Source organism: Mugil cephalus, chromosome 8, assembly GCF_022458985.1.
Source record: "Mugil cephalus isolate CIBA_MC_2020 chromosome 8, CIBA_Mcephalus_1.1, whole genome shotgun sequence".
NCBI classification, from domain to species: Eukaryota; Metazoa; Chordata; class Actinopteri; order Mugiliformes; family Mugilidae; genus Mugil; species Mugil cephalus.
The window spans coordinates 20188281-20208613 of NC_061777.1; the positions used below are offsets into that span (position 1 = coordinate 20188281).

General features: G+C 44.8%; 1 protein-coding gene across 9 annotated transcripts in view; it reads left to right on the forward strand.

Moving 5' to 3' along the window:
* The window catches only part of ncor2 (nuclear receptor corepressor 2), an 84297-nt gene extending 67337 nt beyond the window's left edge, over positions 1–16960 (forward strand). For 5 of the 9 annotated variants that reach the window (XM_047592764.1, XM_047592769.1, XM_047592766.1 and 2 more), the window contains 19 exons: positions 2125–2275; positions 2456–2605; positions 2722–2814; positions 3482–3690; positions 3782–4127; positions 4253–4450; positions 4938–5186; positions 5977–6129; positions 6220–6513; positions 6627–6834; positions 7609–8105; positions 10121–10239; positions 10364–10542; positions 10650–10784; positions 11905–12047; positions 12152–12205; positions 12920–13108; positions 13572–13751; positions 13854–16960. In XM_047592764.1, coding sequence (XP_047448720.1) covers positions 2125–2275; positions 2456–2605; positions 2722–2814; positions 3482–3690; positions 3782–4127; positions 4253–4450; positions 4938–5186; positions 5977–6129; positions 6220–6513; positions 6627–6834; positions 7609–8105; positions 10121–10239; positions 10364–10542; positions 10650–10784; positions 11905–12047; positions 12152–12205; positions 12920–13108; positions 13572–13751; positions 13854–14050 — 3744 coding nt within the window. In that variant the 3' untranslated portion in view covers positions 14051–16960. The remainder of the gene's footprint in view (positions 1–2124; positions 2276–2455; positions 2606–2721; positions 2815–3481; positions 3691–3781; positions 4128–4252; positions 4451–4937; positions 5187–5976; positions 6130–6219; positions 6514–6626; positions 6835–7608; positions 8106–10120; positions 10240–10363; positions 10543–10649; positions 10785–11904; positions 12048–12151; positions 12206–12919; positions 13109–13571; positions 13752–13853) is intronic. The other 4 variants (XM_047592770.1, XM_047592771.1, XR_007113310.1 and 1 more) reach the window with 3 other exon arrangements.
* The last annotated feature ends 3373 nt before the right edge of the window (positions 16961–20333 follow it).

Below are 20333 nucleotides of genomic sequence, written 5' to 3' on the forward strand. Positions count from 1 at the left end.
CAGTTCGTCTTGCCTGTCCCATTGGAGATGTCACTTTTTACATAACAAAGCTGTGCTGGCTACACTCGATCTTATGAGATATAAATACTTTAACATTCATTCATTTTTGTGCATTTTTAGTGAAGTGGGAATCTTTGCTATTCTCCTTTAAAATGATCTGAGGCTGCTAGTTTGATGATGTAATCTTCAGATCATCCCTTACCGCTATGTTTCAACTCTCGATTCAGTCTTCTATATGTGCAGTTTGTTACCGCTGGGTTGAGTTGTGCAATCCCAATGTGTGTGTGTGTGTTCTGAATAATCTGCTGACAGTGTTCAAGACTGGGTAGTTGCATTACAACAGATTACTGGCACACAGCTCTCTTCCCCTTTTTAATTGGAGAACCTCCGAACAACCTTTCAAATTTATTCAAATAAGTCACTTCCGAAATGAGCCACAGTGTAGGTGCTGGGGAGCCTTGTGTTCGATTATGTGCTTCTTCTCGTATGACACTCATGGAGGGGAGTTTGATTTGAAGACGAACCGAAAGTAACACCATGTCAGAGTGTGTTAAGGTTCATCGTATCAGCAGATTATATGGCTTTTACACAGACAAGCCACGCACCTTATTTCTAATGGCCACAAACGCTTCCGTTGTTTAACGCTAGTTTCGCTTTCGCTGATGCATTCATTGGCCTCTGGCTTTACAGTATAAAAGCCACCACATTCAAATTTAGCAGCCTTCATGCATCTTTGTACTTGAAGCACCATGAAAGACAGAGCAGCAGAGCAGGTGACAAGTCATGAGGCTCACCGAGCGCTGTGGCTGCTGGATTTCCCTGCTGCTGTGACATAACCACAGCTCTGAGTGGCCCTGGTCACCGTGGCAACAGGTACACACTGTACCGCATCTGTTCCCTCTTTCCTTTATCTATTTACTCTAGATCCTGGCTAAACCCAGTCATTGATATGCCTACTGTACAATCACGTCCAACTGGCACACAAAGTAAACAAGTGTTGAGGAGGCCGATATCCACCGTGATAGATTAGTAGAAAGGGAAATGGTTGAAAGGGAGTGATAAAGTGTGATCGGTCTTGTTGCACTATTTATTCAGCATACAGCTTGGCGTATAGATTGTGAGTGTACGCACTCAAGTGTAGCAATTTCTTCACGAGTATACGCACGCTTGCCAGTTCGTTGGGTTCACTAGTGAGAATGAATGAATTGTGATGTAACAGTCCTGCACCGAATCTTCATTAAGGTTGTTGTATTCAGTATTTTAGTCAAATAACCGAGAGAGCTGTTGATTCAACTGTGTTTTCATTTTGTAAGCTGTGGTTTTGTTGTACCGTTGAATCGTGTCGCTTTGTACAGACGCATGTTTGTATTATTTTGACAACCCCGTTTAAGTCAGTGGCCTAGAAACACTTAAGCATTTAATTGAGTACAGTTCAACATCCCCGCAATCAGCATCCTCCAGAACGATCTCACAGCTGAATTACCGCATTTCTGTTGCTTTTTCAAAATAAACTAAACACCATAATGTCATGAAGGGAGGATTAGTGGGAGACGGTAGCATTTGTTTTCACTAGTCTCCCTAATGTTTTGTCAAGTGAGTGTGCTTGGACTGCTCTAGTCAGTGTCATCTGATCCTGTAAACAGAAAGCTCTGATTAGGCAAACCCCTGATTGTCTGGCTCCCAGGCTTCAGCTGTGTTTTCTTGGAAATGCAGCAACCGGCGGTCCAGAAACGTGCACGCTAGTTTGTCTCAACCGTCCGCTCCCGCTCTCATCCTGACACAAGGCGATGTAGGAATTTGACTCACACTGGCTCGGTGCACAAGAGAAGCGATTTCAGAAAAGCTGCCCGTTGTCATATTCACTTATTGAGCGCTGGCCCCCCTTCTGGGAATGCCACTGCATTTCCAAGATTTGTTTTTGTGGGCCTGTTTACTCTTTGGATCCCTGTTACATCACGACAAGACAGTCTGTGCAGCACACATTCTGTATTTTGCACAGTCACTTATAAATCCTTGCTCTTATTTGTCAAATCAAAATCACTAACACAGTTTTTTTTCTCGAGAACAGGTGAATGTCTGGATGACAAAGTGCGAAAGTCTAATTTCCGTCCCTTGTCTCCCCAGGGGACACCCGCTGATGTGCTATATAAGGGAACCATAACACGTCTAATCACAGAGGACAGCGCTAGCCGAGCTGAGAGGGAGCGTGAAGAGGCTCTGCCTAAAGGACATGTGCTCTACGAGGGAACCAGTGGCCACGTTCTCACCTTTGGCCGTGAGTTCTTCACCTAGGATGTAGCATGTTCTGTATCTTCAAGTAGGGTTTCTACTTGACCTTGCAGTCACTACGCAGCACCTTGAGTTATTAATGGGCATCATTAAGTGTCAAGGGTATCGTCCCTACCCAAAGAAATATTGTCTTTGTGCTCATAAAGTAACTTCTTGTTATTTGCAGCCCTAGGATCTCAGACCTCCAAAGATGAGGGCCGAGGGCCAGGGCAGTCTGGGGAAATCCTTGGCCTGAAGCGTTCTTACGATGTCATGGAGGGAGGCATCTCTAGAGGGCTGTCTATGAGGGACTCACTGCCTGCTGCCAACTGTGAAGGTAAGAACGGGCCCCGCTTCACCATCATGTTTGGCACATTAATGAGTGCTCACAACCGATTACTTCTTTACTACGGTCTCAATCCTGCTATTCTTACACTTCTATCTCCGCCTCAGGTCTGATTGGTCGAGCCATGCCTCACGACAGAGACAGTCCACACCACGCACCTTACAAGGATGCTCATCACATCCGTGGTTCCATTTCACAAGGTGGGTTCAAATTAAAACCCCACAATGCAATTTTAAATAGTTTTTTTTTTAATTAATTTTAAATCAAAATCCTGTTCCATCCTGGTGGATTTAATAATCTCCTCCTGCACAGTATGTGTTAAATAATTGTCTAAATGATATGTTTTTAAGAAGAGAATAAGATGTTGATGACTGTGAAGCATCTGAGGAAAAAAGCTTTGTTTTTTTGAACCAAATGTACAAGTATCTGTTTGGAAGATGATGCCGTTGAAGTTGTCTGTGTTATCTGTACGCTGTTTTTCCTGAGCATACTCACGTATTGTGCTCTCATTGCATCACATGGTGCCCTTTGCTCACTCTCTGCTCGTACAGCTGCAGAGGAAGACTTCTTATTTTTTTGTTGTTGTTTTTTCTGCTCAAGAAACAAATTGCATTTACAGAAATCATCTACTGGCAGGAGCCCTTTATTGTTGATTTTTTTATCTAAAAGTGGCAAAGTCGAATGACTATTTTAAACTTTGTTTGACTCCTGGTTTTTAAAACTCCTGCAGGTTCAGCTGAGATAATAAAATCCTATAAGAATCTTCCTTTTAGGTTCCCTTCTGGCAAAATTATAATGTGACGTTTAAAATGTCTTGGCCACTGTTCTTGGAAGGAAAATAGGACTAACATATCCTCGTGAATGTAGGTATACCTCGTCACCTGGACGCTCAGGATGGTTACCCGAGGAGAGACGCAAAGCAGATGAAGAGAGAGGGCTCCCCGTCCCGTGGGTCCGGTTCGCTTCCTGACCAGATGAAGGGCAGGGAGGCCATCGTGCCCACAGTGAAGGAGCCGGGGCGTTCGATCCACCTCATTCCCAGTCAGCAGCCTGCTAAGGAGGGCATCATAGCACAGGTATGCACATCCTGATAACAAATGCAGACGTCGTCCCAAACCCGTGTTTCTTAACTGATTGATTCTGATTAATTCATGCGCCTTTCTTCAGGGAACACCCATGAAGCAGGAGCCGTCTGGTTCAGGGAAACGTCACGATGTCCGCTCCATCATAGCCAGTTCACCGCGTTCCTATCACAGTGCACCCTCCCACATGGAGATGCGTGCTGAGAGGGGCCGATATGAAGAGGCGCCTAAAGGCCGGCCCAGTGCAGTGGTCAGTACAGCCAGCCCTATAGCCCGCTCTTCTCCCCTTACACTGGGCTCAGACCAGGGAGGCAAAGCCCACCACAGTCCAGTGGGCTACGAGGACAAAGGTGCTTTAAGGGCCCCCTATTCTGGGGCCTCACATCGAGGCTCCCCGCTGTCCAGGGAGGCAAGCCAAAGGCAGCATGAAGGTTGGTATAACAGAGCAGCAGAATAAAAAAAAAATCCAATATGTAGGAGTACACTAGAACAATCTACCCTTCACCTCCAAATAGGAGAACTTAAAGTTGTGTGGTTTCCTTGTTTTTCACTCCAGGTTCCAGTAAGAATCCCCCTCAGGAGCGTAAAGCCACGCCGACCCCCAGGGAGATGAGAGCCACTAAATCACCACACTCTGTTCCGGATCAACAGTCCTACGAACGTCTGCTGAGTCTCGGACCTACAGACATGTACCGTCAGATCCCCCTACCCTTTGATCCTGCAACGCTGCCCCGTAGCATCCCCATTGAACCAGGTACAGCCAACCTCGCTGAGACTGTCTTTTTTTTTTTTTTTCTTTTTTCTCCCATTAGTATGATGTGTGATTTCCCTCTAGATGTCTGAGTTTTTTTCGTCTGTTCAGACCTGAATAAATCTCAGTTGCGAGTGGATAAAGCTCTTCTGGTAATTGCGAGTTCCGCAAAATCACTGTTTGCACAGTAATCATAAAAGCCTGCTGCAAGTCGTCCCTGCTTTAAAATTCCAGCCCTGCCTTTTATTTAGCCCTTTGTGTTGGCGTGGTGAGAGAAAAACACAATTTGACAGCTGAGACAAGACTGTAGAGACAGCAGGTCTGTCCACGGTGGTGCAGGCCCAGGCGGTCCTGGAAATAATTTCACCAAGAAAACGCAAAAAAAAAAAAAAAAAAAAAAAAGCTTTGTAGGCTTTAATCACTTTGGTTTGTTTTTCCGTCTAAGATGAAAGAATTCCTGACCAATTGTTCCTCCTCTTTATGCTCGCAGCCTACTACTTGCCTCGCCACCTTGCTCCCAACCCGGCGTATCCTCATCCTTACCCCTACCTCATCCGTGGCTTTCCTGACACCGCAGCCCTGGAAAACCGCCAGACGTTGCTCAATGACTACATCACCTCTCAGCAGATGCACCAGTGGCCTGCAGCTGCTGCCATTGCTGCCCAGCGTACAGACCTGCTGAGGGCCCTTCCTCCGCGAGACCAGACCCTTTCCCTGCCCTACTCTGCAGCCCCACGTGGTAAGACGGATGGACTTGAAATTACGTCAGTGCTCGCTCACGTCCGTCTTTAGTTTGAGCTGGCTCTTCGAGATGGTTGCCAAATGGCAAGTCGAGGGTTGTACAGAGAGCACTTAATATCACGAAACGGCGTAGGTTATGTTTCCTGAATTTGATCTATTTCAACCTGTGAGCTGAAATGCGAGGTGTTCCTCAGCTCCGTAGTGATGCCTGTAGCGCAGCGGGTCCAGTTAGAGGTAATTGTCACATCTAGAGGGAAGGAAACTGTGAATAATGTGACATTTGTTTGCAAATAAAATGGTGTAATGCATAAATCCTCAGTTGCTGTTAAGTTGCCTAAAAGTTGTCCTGTTGAGTCACTGAGGGAGGAGTGAGTCCGTTTGATTTCCAACATAGTGTAATGAGCAAACGTCAACAAACCAGGAGTGAAAGTATTTACTGGAACAAGGGTTGCATCATTCATCTGTGACTCTGTCTTGAAACACTCACTTAAACAGAATCTAATAAGGTAAAACTTTTTTTTTTGTTATAACCTAACCATTATTTTTACTCATCATCATTTTACTCATTTAATTTAATATTTTTCCATATTGTTAGTCAGTTCATCTCATTATAGTTTTAGTATCATTATAACATTACCTTTAAAACCCCCAAACCCCCAAATCACTGTTGGTTGAATTGAATGAGAAGAAGTTGCCGTTTAAAGCTTTAATTTCCTGTTGTCCTCCAAACCCACGCGGACCAGCCATTAGGTTGTTTTTTTGACGCTTCTTTTCTTTCTGTCCTCTAGGGATCATCGATCTTTCTCAGGTGCCACACTTACCTGTCCTGGTCCCTCCCTCTGCAGGGGCAGCCGGCTCTCCAATGGATCGCATCACCTACATCCCCGGGACAAGCACCACCTTCCCTGGCAGACCTTACACCACCTCCCCCATCTCACCTGGTACAATTCACAGCAAACTACTCATTAAATATGTCGCGCCGTTGTTGTTTTCACAGTGATTTATATTATTCCTTTTTTTTCCCCGTACAGGTACCTCCTCACACATAAACAAAATGCAAGGCCAGCCCTCTTCGTCCGAACGGGAGCGTGAGCGAGACCGTGAACGTGACAGAGAGCGGGAGAGGGAGCGGGAGAGAGAGAGGGAGCGGGAGAGGGAGAGGGAGCGCGAACGGGACCGGGAGAGAGATCATCGAGAGAGAGAACGAGAGCGAGAGAGAGACCGCGAAAGGGACCGGGACAGAGAGAGAGACAGAGACCGAGAGCGGGACAGAGAAAAGGGCGGGTCTCTCGGAAACGTGGAACACGCCCCCATCTGGCGACCAGGTGCGGAGGAGATGCCGTTTTTCATTCCGAATTCAGTCGCGCTTTAGCCCGACAGAAGTTTGAGAGAAGAGTTGTGAGTTCGTTCGCTGATAGAGTGTGTTTGTGCTTCTCAGGTACGGAGCACAGCTTGGCCAGCAGCAGCAGCAGCGGCGGCGGCAGCAGCAGCAACAGTGTGAGACCTTTCTCCCAACCGTATAGCCACCAGCACTCCCCAGTGTCACCTCGTACCCAGGAGAACGTGCAGCAGAGGCCAAGTGTCCTGCACAACACTGGGGGCAAAAATCTTTCCGTCTCCGAACACTCCAACCCATCTGTTTTACGGTAAACTCCATTTTTACAGAAACATTTTCCATGGCTGAATTCTCATCACACTAGCTGGGTTTATATGGAAACTTTTTTCTCATTCCAGTTGAAGGTTTAAGGTCAGCTGTTGACATGTGAAGTGATGTTTACATGTACCACTACTTTTAATGGAGTGGCCGTTTCACAACCGTGTGACGTGCAGATCAATGACAAAGTCACATGACTGATCTCCGATCTGATCGGCAGTAGTTGCTATTGTTTTTACACATTAATTATCAAAGAAACCTCTTGATTCAGAAAGCGGGGTCATATCCATGTTTGCTATTGTGTTGTTTATCCTTATATTAGCCGGTCTTCAAGGATTTCCAGCGGTTCTGAATTTGTTCCACGCTTTGGTCTATCCCAGCTTAAATTAATTTTTGATGGACCTTTTTAAACAGTTCAGTATTTCTGTTTTTTTTTTTTTTTTCTGCCGTCTAAGCGTGCGATAATGTCTAGTTCTTTCAAAGTTGTTATTAAAAACAAGCTCTGTGCGGCGTCAAGTCAGAGCGTACTCAGACAGAACGGAGCCGGGCTTCATTCCGATTCACGTTTAAATGACAATCAGTTTGGGCCAGTTTATTCCGATCCAGGTGTTTATATGGAGCATTTTCACTCAGTTTGAGATTCTGAACCGATTGTAATCGGAGCATACATCTCCATGTAAACCCAGCTACTCACAGCAAAGAAGCGAGACAACCAAGAGCTTTTTTTGTTGGTGTGATTATAAGTGTGTTTTATTTGGTTTGCTAGGTCCATGTCCTCGGGACCTACCCGCTACCAAGGTTACCCTGGCCACCTCCAAAGGACAGGTGTGCCCCCTGAGGCCTACCAACCTGCCATGGAGTCGGGCGTAGCCAAAGAGCAGAGTCGTGACGGAGGCAAGAACAGGGGAGGTCTACCCAAGCATGTGCAGGATCAGCACGGGCCATCCAGTAAATCTGACCCCAAGCTGTCCAGCCCCAGCCCAGGAGGAATGTACCCAGGTCAATACACCTCGGCTTCAGGCCGTCCCCAACACCTGCTGCCCCCCCAGTCGGATATCCCTCCTGGCCGCGGAGAAATCGGTACGCCCAGTAGGGAAAAGACTCAAAACAAACCGATGTCCGTTCAGGAACACGATCTACGAGCACTCGGTAAGACCACCATGACTGCGGCCAACTTCATAAACGCGATTATTATGCGTCAAATTTCATGTGAAACGGGGATGCCAGAGACGGGCTCGATTGTTGCCAGCAGCGCCACTGATGGTAAGACGCTCTGGATCCCAGGGTCCCCCTCATCACCCAGACCCTCCCCCGTCAGTCTGTGGCCTCTTGCACGCTGTGGTGATTGGCATTATCAAATCAGTCCAATTCATTTACATCTTTTTTTATTTCAGTGCTCTAATTTATTTGCTATTTTTTCTCAGATTTATTATCAGTTTTTCTTTACAAACTTAAAGACCACCCAGGGTGCCCTCTGGAGAACTAAACTAGTCTGTCCAAATTGGTACTGACTGGAAGTTTTCAAGCTTGATGGAGCATTCAGATGAAGTATTAATTTCCAAGAATGAAATTTTTCCATTAAGAAGATCCTAGGTGTCCTTTAAGGTAGCTAAAGCTGGTGGGACAATATGGCATAACATCCTTTGCTGCTTATTTTCTTTTTCTTTTCACAGGGGATGTGAGTTGAATTTTTACTTGTGGCGCCCCTCCTCCCTCCCACTCGGCTGTTTACTTTAAACAGAATATTTCACCACAAGCGAGTGGGCATGACGAGAATATTTAAGAAACTTGAAAAGGCAATTCTCTGCGGGAGGCTTTTATATCCCCTCAATAAGACTACCATAATTCAAACTATTTCACTTTATGAATGTAGCGACTCTAATTCCCTTCTGCATGTCTGATGCAGTTAGTCATTTTTTCCCGTGGATATTCTGAGACCTGTTCGAAAAATATGATATTGGGTCACTGCTTTGAACGATGACCACATGTAACCCGACTTCATAGATTTCGAAAAATTGGCACGACGCAACTTTCATTAAGCGTCATGGAAAGCTTTATCAACCACAAAACTCACTCCCTGGGGTCCCAGAGTTGCACAGGCGGAAGGTGGGAAAGGGGAGGGAGCCGTCCAGCCGTCAGTGGGGAGGGGGCTACTGCAGCTTCTGGCCCCTCTAAATCTCTGCATGTTCCTGTTTATGGCTCACTGTAATCTATGCTGGTATTTTTTTTTTTTTTCCTCCTTCTTCCCTTTTTCCACACACGCCAAACACTCAACACATCTCTCTCAATCAAACCTCTGGGAGTTTGTCATTTGGAATGTGGTTTTGTTTGTTGTTTTCTGCTTGCAGAGCAATGTGTCACATCTGTATTTGTACAAGGCCTTAGGGCAAGTTCCGATGAGCGCCGTGGGCTGAACCAGTCATTTATATACCGTAGTCGACAGGAGGCATGCTTCTCCAAACAAATGAGAGACATCATCACCTTATTGCTGGCATGCGTTCACAAATAAGAAGACAGATCCAAATAGAGAAGTACAAGTTCTTGCGAGCGCCTGCTAAAATGAACCCAGAGTCTCTCATGTCGTTTTGTAGCCAACAACAAAACCACAGCGTCTCGTTCCACCGTGGGACTCGTCCTCTCTGGGAGTCGTGCAGGCAATCTTGCCCCCCACACTGAAGTTACATCATCCTCTTCTGAGATGAATATCGTAGTGCAAGAGTTGTGTAAGAGAGGACAGATCTGTGATGCACAGGGGAAATGAGTCCTGAAATGGGTCTCGCAGCGCAGACAAACACAAACAGAATGCTTTAGTCCCACAATAGTTGCACTCATTCAGAGGTAATTGGGCTATCTTGAGTTAATATATTTTTTTTACATTAACATTTGTGAGCCACTGATGCAAAACCAGTCATTTTTAGAATCATTTCGGGTTAATGATCAGCTTGGCAGCTCTATATGCAAAGTGTACGCTAAAAAAATGCAAAAAAGACATGTGCAGCACCTTGTCACACAAACTGATCCATGTGCGCTGCAGTATTTGTGTGCGAAAGCTTGTCATTCTGAGCTTCCATGTGCAGACGTGCCATGAAATGTGTGAAATGAACAGCCACATTAACTTGCTCTGGATGAACAAAAACACAGGTTTTAATTGGGGTGGTGGAAACTTCCTAAATTGTTTCACCTCGAACTGGAAATCGAAGCTAATATCTTCGTGCATTTTTTTTTCTTTGTTTGTTTGTGTGTGTGTGTGCACGCGTTTCTTTGGATTCAACTCTCAGCTCAGCCACACAACCTGTACCGTCCTCCGTCTGAGGAGAGACTGTCTCCGGCCCAGCAGCCCCAGTCCCCCTGCTTTAAAGGAAGCCAAAGGGTGGTCACCCTGGCTCAACACATCAGTGTAAGTCTGCTCACGCTACTGCTCCAAATATCAATATCAGTGCTTAAAATCCTCAAGCTATCAGTGGATGTATGTTTGACAGCATTGTGTAATGTCTGACGTGGACAAACCTTTATGCAACCAGGAGGTGATAACTAAAGACTACACCAGACAGCAGCTGCAGCAGCAGCAAAGCTACCACGGTTCTCCCGTCTTGGACTTGACCCGTCCACCCAGTGCCTCCCAGCCCCCGCCCACTTCGCAGGAGTCTGCCCAAGGGTCTCGCTATCCAGAGGGCATGGGTGGAGAACGTAACAGAGACCGGTAGGAATCACTGTTAAATGTTATCAGGGACCATATACCTCACATGCTGGAAAATCAGACCGGCGACAAACATGCTGTAAATTTTAAACTCTTTGTTCCTCCTCTAGGTCTCCCCCTCAGCCCAAGACGTCACCTATCAGTGTTTCAAATGACTGCATCGAACCCGTGTCTCCTGCCGGAGCCAACTCTGAGCCTGAAGTCCAGGGAGGCTCCTCCTACCCCAGCGAGCAGGGAGAGCAAGGGTAAGCCCTCACATTACCGCATTATTGTTTCCATTAAAGCCCGGACCCACCAGACTGCCTTCAAAGAACTGTTGGCAACAGTAGCCAGCTTTGACGTCATCTCTGTTTGTGCCAAAAAGTTGCACTTTAGAACACCACAAAGACGACAGCCAACAAGGAGCTGGCCCATACACTTCAGGCATAACATTAAAACCGCTGACAGGAGAAGTGAATAACATTGACCATCTTGCGAGAATACAGTGTTCTGTTTTGGACCTGCATTCATGTGGATGTTACCACCCTCCGAGGCTCCTTGATGGCAGCAGACATCCCCAGCAGGATGCAGGCTGACACAGACGCACACACACAAAAACGCTTTAGGAACAACTCAAAAAAAACAAAATAACATGAGGTGTTGACCTGGCCTTTAAATTCACTAGATCCCAAACTGATCAAGTATCTGTGGGATAAACTGGAAGAGGCCTGATCCATAGAGGTACTCAGGAAAGAAGTAGTTTTTTCCTTGGGAAGCCTTCACACATGAGTGTAGAAAAGAACTTCAGATACATTAGGAATAGTTGAGTTTTGTCTCGAGTATGTAAAACTGGACTTGCTATTTATTCTTGCAGAGATACTGAAGCCGTCTCTTGTACATGTAGTTCAGTCAGGCTGTCACCATTCACTGCGAGTTGTCCAGCTGGTTTGCAGATGGAATATGTGTACATGTGTGTCCGGTCCAATCACCCAGTTATTGCTGGCAGTGTTACGCCGCACCACTCATTTTTACTGACAGACTCTCTTGGCACATTGATGGAGTGAAGTGTCTCCATGATTGCATCTCTACTTTGTGTTGATGATTTAGCCTTTTTGAAGTGGCGACGTTTACGGCTGAAGTAGGTGATTTGAGTGTCGGAACCATTTTCCATGCCATGAAGTGGTGTTTTGCAAGGATGGAATAGACTGGGGCTGCCCTGCTTTCAACATTTGGTCGTGATTGATAACCTTTCATGAGCGAGGAGCGGCTCAAACACCCAGGAGAACTCTCTTTCCTCCTCGTTTGAGGAGTATTTTAACTAGGAGAGGGTATGCCCTCATACTCAGATTAACGTGTGTTGATGTGCCACTGCTTTCCCTCTTGCAGAATGGGCTCCCGCTCTCCTCCCAATACATCCCAGCCTCCAGCTTTCTTCAGCAAGCTGACTGAGAGCACTTCAGCTATCGTGAAGTCAAAGAAACAGGAGATGAGCAAGAAGATGACTGTGGTTGGAAATGACAGTGATTTCAGTAAGTCTGACCTCAGCACAGCCGTAACCAAATCATTCTGTGCAGTAGAACGTTTGATTTAATAAAATGGACGTGTGAAAACGAAAACCTTTTTGCACTTTCAGATGCTGGGCAGCCAGGAACAGAAATCTTCAATATGCCAGCGTCTACAACTGCAGGTAGTTTGAAACTGCGTCATGATAAATAAACACTTGAAGCCAGAATGCAGACGTTCACCACACATCTTTTATTTTAAATGTAGTTCTGTGATAGTAGCTTCATGAAATCACTTGCGCCATTAACCTTATAAAAATGCATGTTATATGATATTGCTGACCAGCTACAGAAAACATTATTTTGGAAGGACTGGTGGGTTTGAATAGTACGGATCAACCGCACATTGTGGCATGAACTGAGTCTAAATATACTACAAGTGTAGTACTATCAATGTCCTGAGATGAACGAGCAGGTGACGTCTACACAGGAAATGAACTTGACCTGTTTTACCACGTGACACAAATAAGAAGTGCTGCACGCATCCTACATCACTGAAGTCCTAATTATTTTTCTTAAGTGCTTCCTCTCTGCAGCTTCTACTGTCACTTTCTATAAAGCCCAATAAGTGACTCAATGCAGATGCAAATCCCTTCTCAGCTTTCACGTACTCAGTCAAGGTCCCATTGTCCCTTGGATCATTATTATAATCATCACCGCTGCTAACAACGCTGTCAGTACGAGCTTTTTCATTTAATCGTCAGCCCTGCTTCTTTTTTTCTCTTTTTATTTACCTCAGCTCTATGTATTCCTGCGATTCAGCAGCTGCTGTTCCCCACTCTCTAATTTAGTTTTTTAATCTTTTTTTTTTTTTTTTAATCCCCCCCTTCCGTTCACAGGACCTGTGAATGTCCGCAGTCACCCAACTCCAGAGACCCCGGGTAACTCAATTGGCCTGGAGGCCATTATAAGAAAGGCCCTAATGGGCAAATACGATGAGTCTGAGGAACGCTCTCCATCCAACGCTGCTAACCCCATGGGTTCCAGCATGTCTGCCGACGGACGGACTGAGGACTCTTTCTCACAAGGTGACGCCCCTTGAACACTTTTGTATTTATTCTGTGTTGGATGTTTTCTGCTCTCTAAAATGTCGTGCTCCAACACAACTTGCCGTCATCTGATCATTGAAACTGTATTTCCATAGATCCTCATTACCCTCTTTTATGGGTGCATTTATGACGTAGGTCTTCTAAATTTTATAATTTTATATGCTCCTGTTTATGGCTATATTATAAAATTATTGTATAATTTTATAAATGGGCTCACACGCTTATTGATTATTGCATCAGACATTACCTGTTGACTGTCAAGTCCACTGTTAAATGTGGTTACTATTATAGTTAAAGAAAGATACCGAAGGACTGACTTATTCTACTTTACATTGAGACCACACTTCTTTCTACACAACAAATGCGTTTCCATCGGTGTGTGCTGTGTGGGACTCTATTGAGCAAGATGTTTACATCAAAGCTCTGCCTCCTGTGTTTGCAGGTGGGTCAAAGTCCTCTAAGGGCAGTGGACGCTCCAACGGACGTAAAGCCAAGTCCCCAGGACCAGGTCTGTCAGGGGGAGAGAGACCGTCCTCTGTGTCCTCAGTCCACTCAGAGGGAGACTGCAACAGACGAACTCCCCTGACCAACCGCGTGTGGGAGGATCGGCCCTCGTCAGCAGGTACGAGCCTCCCCTTTCTGATAAAACGTGTTTGAGAGAGGCAGCTGGACCTGTAGAGTTTGTTTAGTTTTTTTCTAAATAATATCCCTTTTTTTTGTGCAGGTTCCACACCAACTCCCTATCCATGTAACCTGCTCACGATGCGTTTCCCTAGCGGGACGGTGTCTGCTCATTCCCCCTCCTCTGGCCAGCAGGGGGCCCAGGGCCTGGGGTCAGGATCCGCACAGGGTCGCTCCTGGGAGGAGGAGCCCAAGCCTCTGCTCATGTCTCAGTACGAGACCCTGTCTGACAGCGAGTGACCGGACTGCCAACAGTCAACCACCTCTGTGCTGCTGCAGTGAAACACACACACATGTGCACACACACACACACACACACACACACACACACACACACACACACACACACACACCTCTGCTGAAGCATCTGCAGACCTACCCACACCATTCCAACCTGTATTTCCTCTAACGGTCACCACCCAAGGATCACGTGCTCCTCCTTTCACACATCTGAGATGCCAAGCAGCCGCCAGTGGAACACTTCTGCCCCCTGTGCATGTGTGTGTGTGTGTGTGTGTGTGTGTATGTTTGCGCTTACATGTTATGCATTCACTCCAGGACTACTCTAAAGGACGAATCACTTTTTTTTTTTTTTTTTTTTTTTAACTTTACTACATTTCCTCACTGGCCTTATCAAATATAGACACATTGACCTGCACCTTTCGGGGCATGCCGGTCTAATGTGCGTACACTTGTGTGGAAGGGACCCTGCGGTCACGTCGTTTGGTCTGGTCAGGAGCCGACGACGGCCGCGCCAGCTGACAGAGAATTTGACGGCGGATGTGATGTGAGAGCGGCGGCTCACGCAGCGAGGACCCCACTCATGTTTCTTCACGGTGAACTCCAGGTGCAGGCGGCCTGTGCACTGCTACCACTACAAGAATACATGCGAGGCGACAGGAGGAGAATCAACATCTTGTTTTGCTTCTTTCGGTTCTTTCTTTTTCTCCTTTAAATTCTGTCAGTCCAGTCCTGTGTTTGGTGAGCTGAGACCTTTAGTACCTTTTGATGGTGAACTTTTGATGGTGTCATTTGTTGTCTCTTATCTGCAATGATGTATCTTTTTTGGGGGCGGGTTTCAGGGGGCAGAGATTGTTATGCGGGAGGGTCATATCATTGGTTTACAGGGTAAACATGCTGTTCATTGCTGATGTCGTCATATATTAGAAAGGGTCCTGGAGAGAACTGACTTCAGGAATCCACTTGGGGAGAGATGATTTGCCAGATGGATGGCACTGAGACAAGTGACACTTTCTCACTGTTTTTATATTAACCATGTCTGTGTTTGTTGGAACAGTTTTTGGATATTAAGCACTTAGTTGTGTTCTCTGTTCACAATGGCATTTTTAAGAATCTGTGTTTTCTGGGGGGAAGGTGAAAAATGGACTTAAAACAGCATTAGAAATCCCACTACGTTATCCTTTTAATTAACACCTATGTGTTTGTTTCGGTCTTGCCACCTATGTTCTTTGGCGTTCCCGTACTCAAAGCGACAATCACATTTCAGTGAATGATGACTAAGCCGCTTCGAGCAGGTTGCAGACCAACCTTAAAGCTGCTTAAAGGCAAATTCCACAGTGTCGCTGTGAGTTTTCCTTGCATTAAAGAGGTGACAAAAAAAAGAGAAAAAAAAAAGCCATCTTTCTATGATCTTTGGTCCACGGTGGCGTCGGTATCAGCTGACCTGCCAGAAGTCCCGTCTAGGAGCCGTCGTTTCAGTCCGACCTCTGACCTTTTATTGCCCAGAGGAGACGCTGATGCTCAACTCGTCATCCAGGCAGATTTTGTACAGTTATGAAATATTCCTAGTGTTAAGTGCCATTTATTTTACATATACAGTACTGAAGTTACCAAGTGACGCACAATTTTTCTTTTGGCCCCCATACCAGTATTTATACTGTCCACGCAGGGAAATCTAAAACAACAACAAAAAAAAGAAGAAAAAAAACGCAAGTTAGATGTCTCGTTTTTTTTCTGTGTTTGTGCTTTTTTTTTTTTTCTTCCAAATTCATCACTGCCTTAGCTTTTAACAGTTTCAAGTTATCCTCCAAACAAGACAAAACTGTGTCACAGGACAGGACAGGACAGGACAGGGCAGCATTCCTGGATCTGTAGTAGACGTTTCCTTCACTATGAAACCTTTGACATACTACTTCAAGTGTACTTCATTGCACCTCCTGTGTTCGTGCGGGTTAGAGGAAGTTGAGGGCGAGGCCTTCAAAAGCTTTCTGTTGGTTTTGTGTAACATTAGTTGACATGTTTTCACACTTTTGGTGCAGCGTTTTAAAGGTCACCCAACAGTCCTCCGACTGAACTCTCTGAAGCAACCACGGTAGAAAGATTTCATTTCAACGCAACACAAACATGACTGTTATAGGACTACCTCCTCTTCCTCCTCTCCCTTCATCCTACCTGTTGACGGTGAAGCATCTAGCATGCCTTACCCACAGAAAGCTCATCTCAGCCATGCTTTAGGTCTGATTATTACTTTTTTTTTTTTTTTTGCATCGTGACTGATTGGGGTGGGGGGTGAGGGGGATGGGCGGGGTTGTAATTTCATCATGCTAGGCAAAAATACAGCCAGGCTTTGTACATTAGTCTGCGTGTATATCATTCATCCACAGGTGAAATTTAAGAATGTGACGCTAAACAGACTAAGCCATATCCAGCTGTTCCTTAAACCGATGACTAACACGTTGTTTTTAAAAGTATACTGAAATTAATTTTAACATGCCTCCATATTGTTTTTCTTCTTACACTTTATTCAGTGCACACCTGTTTCATTAGAAATCAGATTTGAGCGTAAAAAAAGACTAGGTCGATTGCTGATGTGTTCCCTGGACTGTCCAATACTGGGTGGGTGGGGGATCGACAAACAATATACATTGTTCAACCATTCTGTGCATATTTTTTTTTTTTTATTATAACCCACTGTATAATAGCAAGGATTGTATATACAACTGAAGAGATGTAAATATTTATGTGGCTTGCTTCAAGGTTGGTATTACAAAAAAAAATAAATAAAATAAAAGACAAAATATTCACATGGTTAAATTCTACATGCCCACCAGCAAGCTCTGTGGATAGCAGTGTAAAAATGAAAAACAAAAGAGACACTGCCTTAATGTTTAAATAAAAAGCTTATTGCCATTCATGATCTCAGTGTCACATTATTTCTATTCAGTTCCACCAGGGGGCGGTGCAGACATGTATTTGAGTTAGAGTGAGTATTAAATTCTGGAGAAGATTATAATATAAAAATTGAACAGAATAAGTTAAAATACGTGTAGTTAATGCTGCTGTGGGTGATGATTCATCTCAGATCGATCTGCTCTCCTATGAAGCCTCAACATGCCTGCTATGAGCTCTGCAAGGTTACTCAGTTGACTTCAGGCTGGAATTGTTTTGTACGTTTTTCCGCAAAACGTATCAAAATCCTCCTGATATGTATCTTCTAATTAGAAACATCATGACCTACATTATATTGTCAAATGGAGATAATGATTTCCTGTATCCATGGTGAAATGAGGGCCTAATTACAGATCTGTAGCTGAACATTTCTGTTTCATGTTAATACCTGTAAGGGTTGTGAGGCACCAAACCGGCGGTCGGCCGTTGGCATTAGTCAGAGCCCTGCTGTTATGTTTTCACATGATTCATGTTGAATCAGCAGAGCACCACGTCAGTGAGAGAGATCACAGAGGATGGCTGCAGCTTAAAGGACCAGTGCACAAGAGGAAGAAAAAGCTAAGTGACAATCCAACGGGAATACAGAAGGATTTTGTTCTTTAACAATCTTTATCCAATCTAAACTACAAATGAAATTCTATTTTAGTTTTGAATGAACAGACTGTAGAGAAACTGATCAGCGTGGTTCAGGAGGTGCCAGTGAACAACGGTTTGTAGGTTTGTAGCTCATCATAGCCTCCATGTGTTATTTCCCTTCACATAGTTTTGGTCCAGACACAGGAATATGAGTTCACCTTTGTTGTTTGGCAGTTCTTTGAATTGTTTGGTATGTTCCTACCTTTATATTTTTGCTCCATGTTTGTTTAGTGCTTTATTTTATTTATTTATTTGCAGTTTTACATCAGTAGAAGTTGTTATTTTCATGGCGCTGTAATGTTACTGTTGCTCTTTCTTTCATGGCACGTTGCTGCGTCTACACTCACCCAAACACTTTAATTAGGTACACGTCGCTAGTAAAAGGTTGGACCCCCTTTTTCCTTCAGAACTACCTTAGTTATTCAACAAGGTGTTGGAAACATTCATCAGAGATTTTGGTCCATGTTGACATGATAGCAGATTTATCAGCTGCACATCTACGACGCAAATCTCCCATTCCACCACATCATAAAGGTTCTCTGCTGGTTTGAGATCTGGTGACTGTGGAGGCCGTTGGAGTACAGTGAACTCATTGTCATGTTCCAGAAACCAGTTTGAGATGATATGAGCTTTGTGACATGGTGCATTATTCTGCTGGAAGTAGCCGTCAGAAGATTGTACACTGTGGTCATAAAGGGATGGACATGGTCAGCAACAATACTCAGGTAGGCTGTGGGATTTAAACTATGCTCAGTTTGTGCATGAAAATCCCAGTAGATCAGCAGTTTCTGAAATACTCAGACCAGCCCGTCTGGCTCCAACAACCACAAACCACATTAAATTCCCTTTCTTCCCCATTCTGATGATCAGTTTGAACTTCAACAAGTTGTCTTGATCACCTCTACATGACTAAACACATTGAAATGCAGCCATGTGATTGGCTGATTAGCTATTTGTGTCAACAAGCAAACAAGCAGGTGTACCTAATAAAGTCAGTGTATTTCTACACACTAGAGCAGGGGTTGGCAGCCCGCGGCTCCGGAGCCGCATGCAGCTCTTTCGGTCCTCTGCTGTGTCTCTCCGTGGTGAGCGGTGCGGGGCAAGGACGCTGATCAAAACCGTTCACTTTTTCACGCTAACTGCCTCGGAAAAGCAGTAACTGTTCACTCAAGAGTAAACAAGCAAGAGCTACGCAACAACTGAATGCCACTGGATGCCACACTACTCACGCTCATGGTTGTAACCATAGACATCTATATATACGGTGTCTAATTCTAATGTTGTAGCTTCCAACAAAAACACTGAACTCCCACAGGGCATTGCAGCACATATAGTCTACTCCTTTTTATCGAGTATTTATTCAAATGGACTTTATTTTACTTCGTTAGTTTTTAAATATAATTCTAAATTTGAATTTATGGTCATCTTGTAACATTAAAATAAAATGTGTTTAATTTGTTGTCGCTCAAAATATGCGTCACAACTGCCGATGTGCTACACCCGCCGGCAGATCCAGCCCGCTATTTATTGAACTTTTCCACCGCAGGTAAGCCAACTATGGATAAATCCGTTATGAATGCATAAATAACATTTCTCTGTAGCAGTTCTTTCATTTCATAAATGCAACACACTATAGTTTTTTATACATAGCATAGAGGTAAAAACGATATATGCAGTGTTATCTTCATTTTAGATGTCAAAGGGGTTTTGTGGCTCCCAGTGTTTTCTTTTCTGTGGGAAACAGGTCTAAATGGCTCTTTGAGTGTTGAAGGTTGCCGACCCCTGCACTAGGGCGTGCCCACTGATAAAAACTCTGCTCTCCAGCGCCACCTGTGGCCAAACAACCTACAGAGTGCCTTTAAATTTGTGGTCGATGTAAAATGACGTTTGCTCCACAGTATGGACTGGGAAACAGAGAGCACATTTGAGAAAGTAAACCTTCCCTGATGGCAACGAGTAAAATATATATATTTCTTTACGTTTGGGGCTTTTCTGTTGTCGAGAGAAGCCGTTTTCAGTTGTTATCACTGCTCCTCTCACTGGCCGGAGGTTTACACTCTTTAATTTACTGCTGAGACGTCTGCTAAGAGTTTATAGTTTCATTCGCCACATCAGCCAAGATGAAGCTTTCTGACTTCAGATTTGATGTTACTGTGTAATCCACTGACTTCCACACCTTAAGTCTGTTTGTTCATAAATTTCAACAGCTTGGATTTATTTACGCCAATCGGACCGCATTTAGCTAAACGAGGCCTCCGTAAATGTGAAAGTGTGGTCAGGTCTGCTCGCGGCCTCATCATCGGGAGGCACCTCTGTCTTGGCCAACACTGGAGGGAGACAGATGAGGCGCTGAATGATTTGAGCTGCTGTAGAGACCCCGAGGCACCGGTCCAAAACCCCACGCTAGAGCCGACTGCGGGAGCTGCTGTTATTTTAGTTGCTGTCTGATATTTAAAGCCTCCTGAGGTTATACATACATGATGACTGGCACCTTCATTTATGATCCGTCTACATACAGGGGAAGACCTTCTTAGAAACCATACAGTAAAAGCCGTAGGCAATATAAAGGCTGCAGCTACTCAACAAACAAAACCAGACTGGCTCAGGTTTCATGAGACTTGACAAACCAAATTCTTCTTCTCTGTTCAATAACTGAGAAAAACGTTTTCCTGTGGTTAAAACTGAGCAACAAACAGGA